The following is a 15017-nucleotide window of genomic DNA, read 5'->3' as shown; positions in this document are numbered from 1 at the left end:
TGTTGAAGAACCAAGCTTCATTTTAACATTTCAGACGGGTTCTTTCTGGGAAAAGGCTCTGCCTGTCCTCGCTCGGCAGTGGCTCTCAGCTTTAAATCGACATGACCCCAAGCCCTCATTTGACATTTCTGTCTACGCCAGGCATTGTCGCCACTCGAGTCGAGCTAACTCTGTTTTGCTAACACCGAAGTTGCCTGTGTACTTCACACTCATTCTATATTCATGAAGGGGAAAAGAGTCTTTTACTTAGGGTAGCGGGGTGTTGCTGAGACGTAAGTGCTATATTCAGGGCCCGAAAACAGGATTGCTCCCGGCATAAGTGGGACCCTGATTGGAGATGTGGCTGTTGAAAACATTATGAGAGGAGTGCAGGGTGGAGGAGGCCACCGAATTATGATTCTGATGCTGATCAGATGTGAAACGTTATCTCTTCACATTAGACTGCCAGGGTTACTCTCTGTGGCACCAGATACAGATAGTCCTTTCTCAGCTCAACTATCAGCACTCTTATATATGTGTGTGTGTGTGTGTTATTGTAAGCCGCTTTGGATAAAAGCGTCAGCTAAATGACATGTAATGTAATGTAATGTAAATGTAATGTGTGTGTGGGGGGGGGGCAATAAACAGGGGAGAGCTCACAGAGTGCATGCGCTGCTGTTAACACACTGCTCTCCCCTCTGGCACACAGTTCAGTGGGTTTCCGCGAACAGTGGATTGATAGTCATGGCAGTGTGTGGAGAGACTGAACAGATTGCCGTGGTAATTGCGTCTGTCAGATCAGCCAATACGGCGAGGTTATCAGGTGGAGATTGACTCCTGACGGGGGTCTCGTACATTGGAGTCCTGTCCTCCAGCATCCACTAAAAAGGCCCAGAGGCACGGCCTAATGGACATGACGTCAATACTGAGAGGGAGGAGGAGGGCCATTAAAAAGAGCATCAGGGCTATAAAAGTGCCCACTTGTGTGCGTGTGTGTGTGTGTACTTGTATTGGTGTATGAGGGCAGATTGATGCTCTCAGTGTGAAAGCAGGCACTTTGCATGGACACAGAATGCACATTGGACACACATATATATATATAACAGGATGTGGTGAGTAGTATGTTGGAGTTTATTGTTTAAAGAAAGTCTCAGTTAAGCGCCACAGAGGTGGAGAGATGGCAGAGAAAACATAGTGACATCGGTATGTGCTGTGTGAATCTCTGGTAGGTGTCTGTGGGCTGAAAGAGGATCCACACATGAGTATGAATAATAAAACAGACACAGGGTGCCTCTCTCACACATGCATAAATGCAAACGCACACAAACGCGCATGCACACATATTTTTCCACTCCGCTGCTGGATAAACAATGCTTTAAGAATGTGGTCTGGATGGAGTCCTCCGAGGGAATGGGTAATGAGGGTTGATGGATGGAACTGATGGGGCTAAATGTGCAACACTGCAGAGAACTGCGGAGGTAGAGATAGAAAGTGTATTTGAAACACTCACAGCCAACGCTGCATCAGTGTGTGTGTGTGTGTGTGTGTGTGTGTGTGTTGATCATGAGGAAACTGTGCCGTGTGTTTGTGTGGGAGGATTGTGGGGGCCACTCTTTGGAAGCCGAGAGCGCTAATGAATCCAACTTACCCAGCATCCCCAGCTGCCTAGCGACCTCGCCTCTCAATCACTCTCAACGGGCACCTCTTATTTATAGAGCCATTATTTTTAGCCCTCCATAATTTCAGCCCTCAGTTTCTGGAACAATGAGAGAGAGAGACAGAGAGAGAGAGAGAGAGAGAGAGAGAGAGAATGTTTATTTATTTGGACTTCCTGGATTGTTAGTAGTAGTATTCCTTCCTCTGACATTATCCTCGCATTAAGGACTCTTAGTTTGTGAAACCTTTGTAAGGTCCACTGCTTGAGAGGATGCATCCGTCTCCTAAGATACTGATCTGTCATTTCTTTTGTTTGGCCTTTTCCTCCACTCCCTGTCATTGATAAGGCACATGCATACCGAGTTACCCCTCAAGGTAACACTATGTATTCTTTGTGAGTCAGTTATGATTTCCTTCTGTCTCGTGAATGATGAACCGCTCTGCCCCGCAACCACAAGGTTGAAACCTGTCCATTTCTCTTTGATTGGTGCTGTGAAGAGTAAGCTCCCTGAGGTGGTTCTTGTTCGGTCCCAACTGCTTGCTCTCGAGGCAGGAAATCATTTGCCAAAGAGAGAACAACAGCGTCGGCCAAACACAGACTCCCAATACACAGATGAGAAAAGAAAGGCGGATTTAATGGTTCAGCAGAATGGGCACACACAGAGCGAAAAGAGAGGGGGGGGGGGGGGGGGGGGGGGGTACAGAGAGAAAAATGGACATAAACTAACTCACTATAAAACAATCAAGTGAAACGAGAGATTGAGTGCCGAATCAGAGTCATTTATTCAGTCTTGAAAGACTCCGGCATTGCACAAATCAAATCCATGAAATCCAATCTGCATCAAAAGCTACTATAAGAAACTGTTATCGCGAAGGGTCAGACTTCACCCACAGAAATGTTGGCGCGCGCGCGTGTGTGTGTGTGTGTGTGTGTGTGTGGCCCTCTGACTCTGACTGTAGACCCACAGGAAAAGAAGAATAGACTTGGCAGGCCTTGAGTTGGCCATCTGTTCCTGTAGATGTGGTCAGTCCGCATTAGGCCCTTCTGTCAGCCTCACACGCAGAGACACACACAGATGCACAATCCCATCCTCTTTCTGGCTTTCTCATGTACTGTATTTCATCAAGCCTCTTGCGCGCACTGGCACAGTGCATCTGGCTGTCCAGCCTGCTGTGTCCCGTGGCCATGTGTCTGGACTTCTGTTCAGAGGGTCTGTGTTTTCAGGGGGTGGGGGAGAGGGGGGGGGGGGGCTAGTGGGTATCGATTCGTACCCACTAGCAACGTGCCAAGAAGCTGCTTTCATAATCCTCCCTCTTAAATAATTCACCACTCGACCTCAAATTTCATCAGCACCTACATATGGAGAACAATATCCCCCCACAGCAGCAGAGTTGTGAAGAATGCGTTAGTGTGAGAGGGAGAGAGAGAGTGATGCGACAGCAGATGAGCGAGCAGGTGGAAGAAGGTCGGCTCCAAATCGACTATTACTGACCACTTGTGCAGCTGCAACAAATGCATGCGTAGGTCTACAGACATGACATTTCACCAGCACCAGGCCTGGGGGTCGTGAGACAGTGGCTTGACACTGATTTATCTGGCAGATTCGACTAATAGTCACCCTGAACAGCGAGCTGCTATGGCAGCAGACACACAGAAATACAATTTCCTCATATTCTCTAACCACTATCTTACCAGTGTACCAGTGTCAGTTCCACTTGAAAAATCTTACAGTGGTCACAGTTTTATCATGTCTCGATTTAGTGCAGCTTTAATTTACTTCCTCTTTTAAACTTGAGGTGTATTACAAAAATACAAACGCAGGCCATTTCCCTGTAAAAGAAAGACAAGGACATCCCTCCAGTGCACCATTAGCCCAGTGCCATATATAACACACACAAACAGGCCACCGTTGTTGCAAGTGCCTCGTCATGCTAATCCGCACACCGCTCTGTCCTTTCTTTGAGATTCTCCTGATGCCAGCAGAATCCTTGATTCTCTACAATATAGATGTGGCACTGTCCAAAAATAAAACTCTGCATCAAGACCTCAGATCCAAGCATGAAGGAGTTCCACCGGCGTTATCAGACAAAGAAGGAAGGAGACATAAAGCCATGTAAAGGGATTTCTTCTGTACCTCAATTAAGAATATTGTCCAAGCTCAAATAGACCCGCATGCAAGTGCTATTGGACTAGTCCAGTTATTAAAAACTTCATCAACGATCTTGTTTTTTAAATTAGTTGTTTTTTCACTGACCACAGCCACCTTGTCATTATGAATTCCCAGTGCGCCGTGCTCATTACTCACATCACTGAGCAGTAATGTAACAGGCTATTATTGTATTTTCAGTTGAAACACTTTGCCAGTCATTAAAAATCATTAAACAGCTTGAGGTTTCTAGAGCAATTCAACAAGGACCTGACATGCGGCTTGAGAGACTTTGGCATAGCCGTCCATGTTTGTGCCCGGCCTACACTTCTATACAGTCATTAATAGTTCCAAACTTCAGAAAATGTACGGGACAGATTGGAATTTAAGTGGAGCTGCACGAGGTACTTATTCATAGTCGGTGTATTGCTTACAGGGCAACAGCAACACCTAAAAGAAAAGCCCATCTAAATAAATGTATATCAGCTTAAGTGTATTATGTGAATTTATTAAGTCCTATCTTGCAATGCATATCATTTAAATAGCTATTATACATGTGTATTGCATAGCTTTGATTACATGCCAATAGTCAAATGTTTTTTATTTGACCAGAGCTTTTGAGCTGGCAATATAGCTGACTAGTAATATATGTGTCAAAAGTAATGGTATTATTTCTTAAAGGCAGTAGATCTGCACCATCAAAACTGGTGGGCGGGTTGTTGTAGCTCTTTTCTTCAAAGGTAATATCTCAATATTCAGGGAAACAAAGTAGAACTGGTGTCTTTAGAGAATAAACATTGTTCACACTCTTTCATCTAGCTAGCATGGTCTAAAAACATTGCCAAATGAACAAAATAATGTAATAAAAGCACAGACTTCTTTTGAACTCAAACCCAAACTGTAACCCAACACTTATTTCCTCGTTTAAATTCGAAATATAGTTTGTATTAAAAAAGACGTAATAGTAGTTTGATCAATGTTATCTTCCGGTGCTTTCCAGACAATACTTGCTCCGTATCCCATATCCACCGGGCTAAATTTAGGCCATTTCCCTGTGTCGTGCTGAGACATCCAGGTGATCGTTGTGAGAAGGGAAATGAATTCTGTGTGATGAAAATATCGTTGGCTCCCACAGCCTCCTCTGCTTCCAACTGTCCCTGTCAGTCCACAGGGATCCAGCTGGCTGAAATGCTAAAAGACTCCCCTCCTGATAAACCGACACCGTTTCAAACGCTGATGGCTGCCAGCTTCCATGGTGGAGGGGTGTCATCTTCCCCAGCTGTTGACACAGAGATAGACAACGAGAGTCTCAAACTGAGATACGTTACAGTATTATTACAGTTTTTCCTCTTGTTTCTCACCTTAAATCTCAGACAAGTAGTACAGTAATGATCCCTACAGCAATGACATGATGAAGAAAGTAGCAAAGTATACTTATTATCTTTAATCTAAAGTACTGTACCTACAATACTGAGGCAGTACAAGTGGCACATTACTGATACGTTCAATTTGCTTTGGGTTTTTGTACCCTACATTGCCATAAGAAATTAACTTTTTTCATACATACATTGATCTGATGGCTGTAGTTGTACACATGCACAATTAAAAACAATTGAAAAACTATATCTGGTTATAGACAACAGCAATAAACACATAGTTGGTAATTTTGGAAAGTATGTTCATTCCCTTGATTGCCAGGAGTAAGATTGATATTGCTAATCACATTGAGCTTCACAGGTTCTTACTAACTACTGTGAACACAATACCACATAAATAACACTTGAAAGATCAATTCTTCAGAATAAATATGTCTCACTCTGGTTTATTTACAGCCTTTCTGTCAGTCAATTAGCATTGGTCATGACGAATACTTTGATAAACTATGCTTGAATACATTTAAATTACAAGTTGTAATATCGCTCAAGTGCATTTAAAAACAGTGAAAATGTCAAAGTTATGACTGTTATTGGGTTTGTGAGTAGTTAAGATGGCGTTACATAATTATCCCTCATACCTCAGATTAAACCACAGACATGATAACTCAACCGCTGTTGAGTGGGTGATCATTCATCAGTGTGGAATATGGAAGGTTAGATTGTTCAATGAGATCTCTGCCAAAAGACATTATCTCTGAGACAATGAACCCTGTTCTTATTTTAATGCTTTGCAGCCCACTGCAACATGCACAGATGGATGTTTGACTCATATCACGTTCACACGTGCATGTGAGAGCACACATACACATACACACACACACACACACACAGACCGACAAGCGCCAATTTTATTTTTCTACCAGCGGTGGGACTCTCACTCTAGGTTTCAGTAGATTGACTAGTCAGAGACTTGGTCATATATGGATTGTTCTTTTGTATCACTGCAGTAAAAGGAAAGGAAGCTTATGTGGTATTGCTCTTTGTTTTATTTCCTTATCTACTGCAGAGTTGTAACACTGAGAGATGTACGGCTCCCAGTACCTCATGAAGTAAACATCTTCTGCAAAGCTTTGCATTATGACCTAACATTTAAGTCAATATATATATATATATATATATATATATATATATATATATATATATATATATATATATATATATATATACACAGAATATACTTTTTATTTCTTCATATAATTAGAAATGAATTTGAATTTGAAAGGCAGTACAATATGCTGGGATAGTATTATTTGTTGAGTTGAGGTTGTTATCAGTGAACTATTAAAATACTTGTGTTGTGGAGGCTGCAATGTGTGTGTGTGTGTGTGTGTGTGTGTGTGTGTGTGTGTGTGTGTGTGTGTGTGTGTGTGTGTGTGTGTGCGTGTGTGTGTGTGCGTGTGTGTGCGTGTGTGCGTGTGTGCGTGTGTGCGTGTGTGTGTGTGTTTGTGTGTGCATTTTGGGGTGAAATGTGTGTGGTTCGTTAGCACATATCACAGATTCAATGTATTCTTTGTGTCGCAACCTGCAGTCTCTTCCAATTTGATTGACAGCTCTTTTAATACATCGGTTATAAATATTCTGATGCTCTCAAAGATCCGTCTTATAGGGAATTATGTAAACAACAGTTACAACAGTAAAGGCCTATGATTTCAGTTGTAATCAGAGAAACGGATGTGATCACGACAAACTGTTCCATTAGATATTCAAATATGCTTTTAACTCATAGGAGCATAACACATTTCATACTGCTCATTTGAAGTCGTCTCCACAGTTTGAATGAGGACCATGTCTTTGCACAGTCCTTCCTTTTATAAAGTCCTTGCACTGATGGTGTTTCTTATCACCCACTCTCATCACTTCAGTCAATACAATGAGATCTTGCCGTCAGGGTCTGAGTCACTGATGTCAGCATTGTGGACTTTTTCTTCTTTTTCTACACGACTGCTGGAACTACTTGTGCCGGAGCATATACGTCATAGTCACTGACATGTTCCCTTTTTGAGTAGAGGAAAGATGGTGCTTGTATTGCCATCTATTGCAACAATTATTGCCCTGCGTAGTGTGCAGATAAATGCATTATTATTGATTGCGATTGCGATGCACCTTAATTAAATGTGACAATTTAAATCTAAATGGGAAACAGTTTAGCCAGATTCACATAATTTCACCGATCTGCCAGTCATACCGGTTATACCACCTTGCCCCTTATTTATGTATATGTATATATATATATATATACATATACATAAATAAGATAATATTTTAATATAATATTATACTGATAATATAACTGTTGTGCATGGCGTTCATTTTGATACTGGTTCCACATATGCTGTCGAATAGGAAGTCCATGTGAATCTCTGGTGATTTGCAAACAGGAAACTGGGAGGATGACTTACAGCTTTCCTCTTGTCCAAACTCTCAGTATAGAGCAAACACAGTCCCTGTGAGACTCTGACTGTCTTTGTCCCCCGTTTCCATCTCTCTGTGCTCCACCGTCTATTTCTCTCTCATCCTCTCGCTCTCAAAGTGAGCACAGCAGAGGGGAGTGTGCTACTTGAGTCCTTGAACTCATCTGAATGTGTATTAACTAGTACTGCTAATCACATCCAGAGGAGATGTGCTCCTCCTGAGGAAACGATTGCGAGGGAAATGTTTTGCCTGCACCTCAAACACGGTTAACTTCTACCCGTAGCTGCCTCCGAGGTACGATGTTTTATAAATGAGCCGTTTGTGCAAAGCAGTCGACGTGTCTGTGATGTTGTGACGTCTTCTCTTGAGGCCTCGTGTCGTGCGCCTACACCACCACTGTCTGTGATGACAACGCTACAGAGATGCAGGCAAACATGCATGTGCACACACACACACACACACATACACACACACAGCTGCATCACTGCTCAAGGCCAAGTTATTTTGCTCTTCCTCTTGTCTGTGAGGTAGAGCAATTTAAATCGGAGGTGTTTATGGGTGACCGCGAGTGCTTTCTTCATCCATCCTGGAGTGCTATTTCATCCTTTTTTTTGCACTAAATGCATTGGATAATATACATGTAGTAAAAAAGCGTTCTCTATCCGTCTTTTAAAAAAAAGCCCAAACACAGAAACCTTAAAACGTGTTCATATTAATAGCAACATTCCCCAAAAGCCTGGATGAGTCGTCCGAGAAGGCCCTGTGCAGAGCGCTTTGTCATCCTGGAACGTGACCAGAGATATTTTAGTCACAGCGAAGCTCGCCACACGGAGATTGTATCAGCCCATAAAGAGCTCATTAACAGAAAAGGAAGCATCGACGTTGATTCTGGAGGCTGCGGATATACCGGCAGGATGGCAGCCACAACCTAAACGTACAATGCTGCCAGATTGCGGAAAGATTGAGTTACTGTATTGTGCTTTTCTCTTCCGACTGGGTTTTATTACAGGGGCTGGGTTTCCCTGCAGAATTGGGAACTGCACCTCGTTTTGGGAGGTAACTGGGCCATGACAGGACCGCATACTCCTGTGGAGGCTCATGACAGAAGTATTCGTGACTCAGCTGTTGTCTTGGACCTGAGCTGTTGATATAAATGTATGCAAGGATTACAGACGTTCCTCTCCCAGCGTGTGCCTCATGTCCACTTTCACTCTTTTCTTTCCTGTAAACTCATCGTCCCAGAGTTGTCAGATAAGTTTACACTTTATTGAGTCTCAGTGTGTGCAAAATAAGGGTAACAGCTCTCAGGGGTCATATCAATCTGAAAACGTGAGAGCAGAATGCTAAATATTCTCCCCATGACACAATACACAAAACCTTCGTCCCACGCACTAACGCGCCCCGCCTCGTTTCCCTTGTTCCTCTCTGGCTTCCATGTTGAGAGAGAAAGCTCTTTTCTATTCTCTTTCATGCCTTTTTCTCTGTCTTGTTCCGTCATCGCTAGTCAATCGTTCACTCACAAAGTCCCCAAATCGCCATCGCTCCCTCTCCAACACGCTCACCAGCACCAACTCATTGTGTGACTCTCATGTCACTGCAGACTCTCTCACACACCATCATGGTCAGGAATCTGGAACTCATTCTCTTATTTTTGCTCCCCTCCCCCTATTCTCTCTTTTTTTTTTTCCTGTTGCTCTACCCCCTCAGCTTGTGTTCCTTTTCCGACTCAAACCTTATCTTTCCTTTTTCTATCGGCTTAGCTCGGAGCCTGTCTGCCGCAGTGGAATGTGTCCCACCGGCTGAATGCGGCGTGCATAGGGCCGGCCGTTAGAGCCTGTCCCAGCCTTTCCCTTCGGAGAGTGTTTGCCAAAACACTTTGCACCAAGACAACTTGCTCCAGTGTCGACCCGGGATAACTTTGCATCATTGAAAAAAAGATCTCAAAGACCTTCATCCCTGTGCAGTTTTCAGCATAACTTCAACCTTAGTGCCTCTCTCTGCTGTTCTGGCAAGAAGAATAAATACACATGGTGGGCAGAGAGTTTGTAGGAGGAGACAAAGAAACAGTCATAACAGGAGGAGGTGATGAAGGGAGGAAGAGTGATGTGATGTTGAGTAGAGAAAGAGTTGGATGAAAGTGAAGGACAATGAAAGCGGAGAGTGGAGAGAAAGATTTTCTAAATCTCTTTGGTACAAAAGAAGCTGAAAGAGACAAAGATGGATGTGGTCCAAATAAAGATGGGTGTAGAGAGGAACTTAAAGGGGAAAAAACAGAGGAAGAACAAACAAAGGGAAATGGCTCAATGATGAATGCTTTGATGGGAAAATCAAATTAGTTACCAAGTACAACAATGTCCAGGATGTTTTGATATCAACGGATTCATAATACCGTGGTCAAAAACAAAGACGAACCTGAAATGTAAGAACCGATAACAACAAGAGCAACGATCAGAAATGGAGAAAATGCACACAAAAAAACAAAGGAGACAAACACCGGAGGGAATGCAGCCAAGACACAAATCTGCACATTAAAGAATCTCCTCCCTGTTGTGTTGTTGCAGCCTCCCAGTGAAAGGCTTACGCGTCAGCACATTCAAACTGCACTCTGCACAGTGGCACTGAGCCTTGCAGCAGTAATGCTAGGCTATTAGAGGTAACTGCTGACCTGTTGGAACGGACATCGACAGCATCCCACCAAGCTCTGTGGGAAATGTTATACCTTCAGTGTACTGCATGGAGGTTCTTTGTTTGTTTTGTTGTGCTGTTGTATAACCTTAAATGATACGATTTCGGGTTGTATCAAAAATGATCGTCACGTGTCTTCAGAAAATGCGACAAAGTTGTCGTCGGCCTTTGATTTCAGATTCAGGGAGAAATATGGTGTGATGGCGCTTCAGCGTGGGTGTTTCGGCACACGTGTAGATGCAAGGAATGCATGCGCACTGTCTTCCAATGAAGCAGCTCACAAGGCTGTCGCTGGCCAGCGCTGAGTCACTTTATTTCAATTCAGAGCGGCCTCTCCCCTCAGCCATGTCGCTCCAGTCGGCCTGCAGCAGAGTGTGGCGCACCCCCCCCCCCCACACACACACACACACCCCCACCCCCCAACCCACACGGTGTAATAATTGCAGACGCACAGAATATCAAGCATAATTGCACAGTCGTTTGTCATTCAGCAGAGGTTTTACTCGGCTGACATTTTCCAGGTGTCGTGTGGAAGACGAGGCTGATTTCGGTGAAACTGTTTGAAAGGTCAGGTTCAAACTGAGCCGGTCTCATCGCTGACTGTCACTTTCATGGCAAAGCTAGACTGACTTGTAAACAGGTGTAGCTTCACATGCAGTGGAGAATCAACCCCCTGGGATGTGTCTTTGTCTCCTCTTCATTGTGTTCTATTGAGATAGAGTATGACTGTGCTTCTTTTCTTTTTTCATTTTACGACAGAGTGGGTGTGAATGCAGATGAAAATCCAGAGGACCTTTCTCTTGAGGTAAAAGCCCCTTTTTGTCACTATTCAGTAATCCATGTTGTTTATTGCTGCAGTCTTCGTCCTCTCTGGCATTGAGATGTTTTGTAATCTGCAGTGCCACAACAATCTAGATGTTATATCTTCTATAGTTGCATTTGTCATAAAAAGGTATCTGCCCGTATACATAACATTTAAAAAATGCGGAGCTAATTCCCAAAGTATGAAGAGAAGAATTACAGAAAAACAGCTGTGAAGGCTTCAAAAATACAATAATGAGTAATCAAATTATCTTCATTATGATATCTCTTTAGAATCTCGATAAATAACAATTAAAAATAAACTTTGCTTTGCAGATGGCATTAGCAGATGGAAGCCCAACAGTTTCTATTAATCACTCATTCACAATTCTTTCTTAAGTTACATTGACTACGTTTACATGCACCAAATATTACAGTTGTTGGCCGTATTCCGGAAAAAAAACAATATTCCTATTAAAGCTGTTTACATAGCTAATGAAAATTAATATTTCACTTTTTGTTTGCATATAGCCACATTACGATTAACTGCCCTAACACGTCGTTTATCACGTCAAAATACGAAGGAAAAAAAACCCGTCAGCAGCTGTTTTGCTGCTTTGCGTCAAAGTGTGTTTATTGTCATAGTTTTCCACCGTCGTCCAGCTTGTTTGACTGTAATAACATAGTCTCCCTCTTTCATTTCTTCACCGCAATATAATGTTCACATGTAATATGCAGAGGATCGTGTGCTGTACGCTGTGTTCTCTGCTTAGCATCACAGCTCTCCCCTCTGGAGGGAACTGAACAAAGTGGGAGAGGCACGCTCACATTCAAACACAATGAAACGTCATTTGGTTAACAGCTATGTTTAATTACCACTAAAGGGCTGCAGGGCTCTACTGCGTCACATGCTTGACTAATGTTACAGAGTATTTTTAAAGTTGTTTTTTTTGCTGTACATCACAGAGACAACAATATGCAGAATTTCTACACATACTGTGCACAGCATGTATTTACAGTATATCCTGCCATCCTCTTCCACTGACACATAAAGCTTGGCTGTGTTGTTTATTTTAAGACTGCATGACATTAAAGTGAGAAAGGTTCAAGAGGAGGAATGCGCTTTTTGCTTCCTGCTAAATGACACATACTTGCCAGCACACAGGCACTCTTGAGTGTGCATTTTTTTTGTCGTGCAGATACGTCCACCGACTCACACACTCACACGGGGTCCCGCCTTTCCATCAGTGCTTCCCAGCAGCTCTCCATCCCCTCTCTTTCATCTTCTTATTTGACCTGGCTTATCTGCACACTGTGAATGGGACCGGGCAGCTCCCTGGCATTACGAGGCCAAGGGGGCGGACAGAATAGGCAACATGGCAGGTGAGGGTGGTAGAGGATCTCAGGGGAAAGGTGAGGCCAATTATCTGGGTCTTTCTCATGGAAATAGTTCAATGTAACCTTGCCCACTGCTGGGGGCGTGTTCTCACTGTAGCGAGGAGGCACCTCTTGGGACTCGAACAAGATTACCCTTGGTCCCACTTGTAAAAACTGAGGTCATTGGATATGGCCCCGCTGACTATCCAGGGGTGCAGGCTTTCAGTCTTTCCATCAGGCAGCATGTATAGCCACCCCAGAGGGTCTTAATGTACCAATGAGTAACAGTGGTTCTCTCATGGTCTACAGGTCGCTACAGGGAGGCCAGACACATCAGGAGGCCTGTGGCACCGTCTGGACTACAAGTATCCTTTCACTGCTTTCTTCTCAAAAGCACTCTCACATCTGCTCAAACTCACAATGGTTAATGCACTGGTCTGTGGAGTCGTACCATACAGTGAGTACAAGGAAAAGAGCGATTAATTTAAGGGAATGTGAAGAAAGACTCTTGTGTAGTGTGATGGCAGAACAAACAGGAAGTTCATGAACTGCTTCAGGTTGCGTGATTGGGTCTATTTAAGCATATTTGAGGGGTATTTTGAAACAGTTTACCCAAGTGTGCGGCATAAAGGAAACAACAATCCTGGCTATGCTCACACGTAAGTTTCACACAATATCAAAGTGCATAAAAGAACACAGGGTTGTACACGGGGTGAAACCACAACCTGATGTAGTTCACTTTGGACAGAGCCGTGCCGGCTGTTTCACTTGTTTCCAGTCTGCATGCTCAGCCAAGCTAACAAGCCTTATGTTTACCCTACAGACATGCAAACAATAATTATATTTTCATCTAACTTGTAGCAAGAAATGGTGTTCCCCAATATAATTTACTTTAATTTACTTGCTGTTGACTACACCGTGAGCTGGGATCCTGTAAGCAGAGAATGTAGTTAAATCATTTTGGCAGTAAGAATACAGTCCTGGCCTCTGCAGCAGAGTTTCATGCAGACTTCATTAAGTTTAAGCTGATCTAATGTGACCACTTAATGGCCTCATGACCTGGCCTGGTGCTCGGTGGGAGGACATCATTTTATTTGATGGACTCTATCTCCACTGCAAAACAATGAATGTGTGTCTGCTAGGGCTTTCGTTTAATGCATGAGTGTGTTAACGTTTGATATTTGATTATTTGTTTTTGAGTGAATAACTGTTAGGGGACATACAGTAAAGGAATTGACGGTGTTCGTAAATCAATAGGCACTCACTGTGCTTTAGAAAAATTGCAAAGAGAGCAGGTTTAGCACGGCAGGTTTTGGCAAAATGGAGCTGTTTATGGAAATAATAATCTTCTGTGAGTCAAGCTAAATGTATAAATTGCTTAGTTTTCAACAAATTGTCCAACAGTGTTAGAAACAACAGCATATTTGGGCTTGTTGATTCATGTTAATAACAGTATGACACTCTAATTAGGAAGCAGAGTTTACAGAGTCTTTAGAAGGTATTTCCTCTGAAGTTGTGTTCATTGGGCCAGATGAATACAAATGAATTCATCTATAATTATGATGATAGCATACATGAAATACAATAAAATTACTGTCAAAACATTTCATATTGACAGAGGAAAAAATGAACATCAGTTTTCAAACCGATGTATTTTCTGTTCATGTCCGTGTTAACGTGGCCCCACTAGATGTAGAGGTATTTTTTCACTTTGTTCTTTGCATGTCATCTAAAATGTAATCAACGGGGATGATCTGGTAATACTACCTTCAAGTGATTCATAGATATTGGAAAGGATCATTTCATTCAGTATATTGCCTCTTCGTTGTTCCTTTGTCACAAGTCTCCGTGTCCATGCTGCTGAAAAGCTTCATCCCGATAGGATGGTGTTAGATGAGTGAGACACTCATAACTATGTAACTATCCACCATTACAACCGAATACATTTAGACTCATCTCTGAAAATCCTTGGAATCGTGTTCATATTTTGTGCTTTGACCTTTGTTTTGCCTTACCTTTTCATTTAGTTTTTTACAAAAACACTCATGGATTACTTTATGGATTGTTGTGTAAGGATTAGCGATCGAACACAATTCAGGCTTTTAAACCACTAAATGCAAAAAAAAGGTGAATGTGGTTGAAGGAGCTGTGCCATCTTTCTCAGAACCGACTGCTAGTTGTCACAAAGAAACTTTTAGTCGTTGCGTAAATGTACTCTCAATTAAATATTCAATTCTGGCAGAGGTGTTTTTCAGTCAATACTTGATGGAATTTCAAAATGATGGTCATCTGACATAGAATGATACAAAGTTTCTGACAACACACACTGAACAACAGGCAGCAGACTCAACAGCTGGTTGCCATAGCTTAGCATCACGACTAACATGTTGCATCTTGTTTGTTTATTGAGCCGTCTGATATTTCACCTTCGGACAGAGCCAGGCCAGCTCTCTATGTGTGTGCTGTTTTTGGGGTTTAAATCTGCATGTAAATTGTGCGAGTAAGAGAGATAGAGAAGCTGTGA

General features: G+C 42.7%; 1 protein-coding gene across 3 annotated transcripts in view; it reads left to right on the top strand.

Annotated features, from left to right (window-relative positions):
• Positions 1–15017, top strand: part of LOC117749798 (sodium/hydrogen exchanger 9-like) — a 51950-nt gene that overhangs the window by 33378 nt on the left and 3555 nt on the right. For 2 of the 3 annotated variants that reach the window (XM_034560569.1, XM_034560570.1), the window contains 2 exons: positions 11075–11120; positions 12803–12858. In XM_034560569.1, coding sequence (XP_034416460.1) covers positions 11075–11120; positions 12803–12858 — 102 coding nt within the window. Of the gene's footprint in view, positions 1–11074; positions 11121–12315; positions 12500–12802; positions 12859–15017 lie in introns of those variants that run through there. The other variant, XR_004611736.1, reaches the window with a different exon arrangement.

This window comes from Cyclopterus lumpus, chromosome 20 (genome assembly GCF_009769545.1).
Source record: "Cyclopterus lumpus isolate fCycLum1 chromosome 20, fCycLum1.pri, whole genome shotgun sequence".
Lineage (NCBI taxonomy): Eukaryota > Metazoa > Chordata > Actinopteri > Perciformes > Cyclopteridae > Cyclopterus > Cyclopterus lumpus.
The sequence above is the reverse complement of the archived record's forward strand: the minus strand, read 5'-3'. Positions and strand labels throughout refer to the sequence as shown.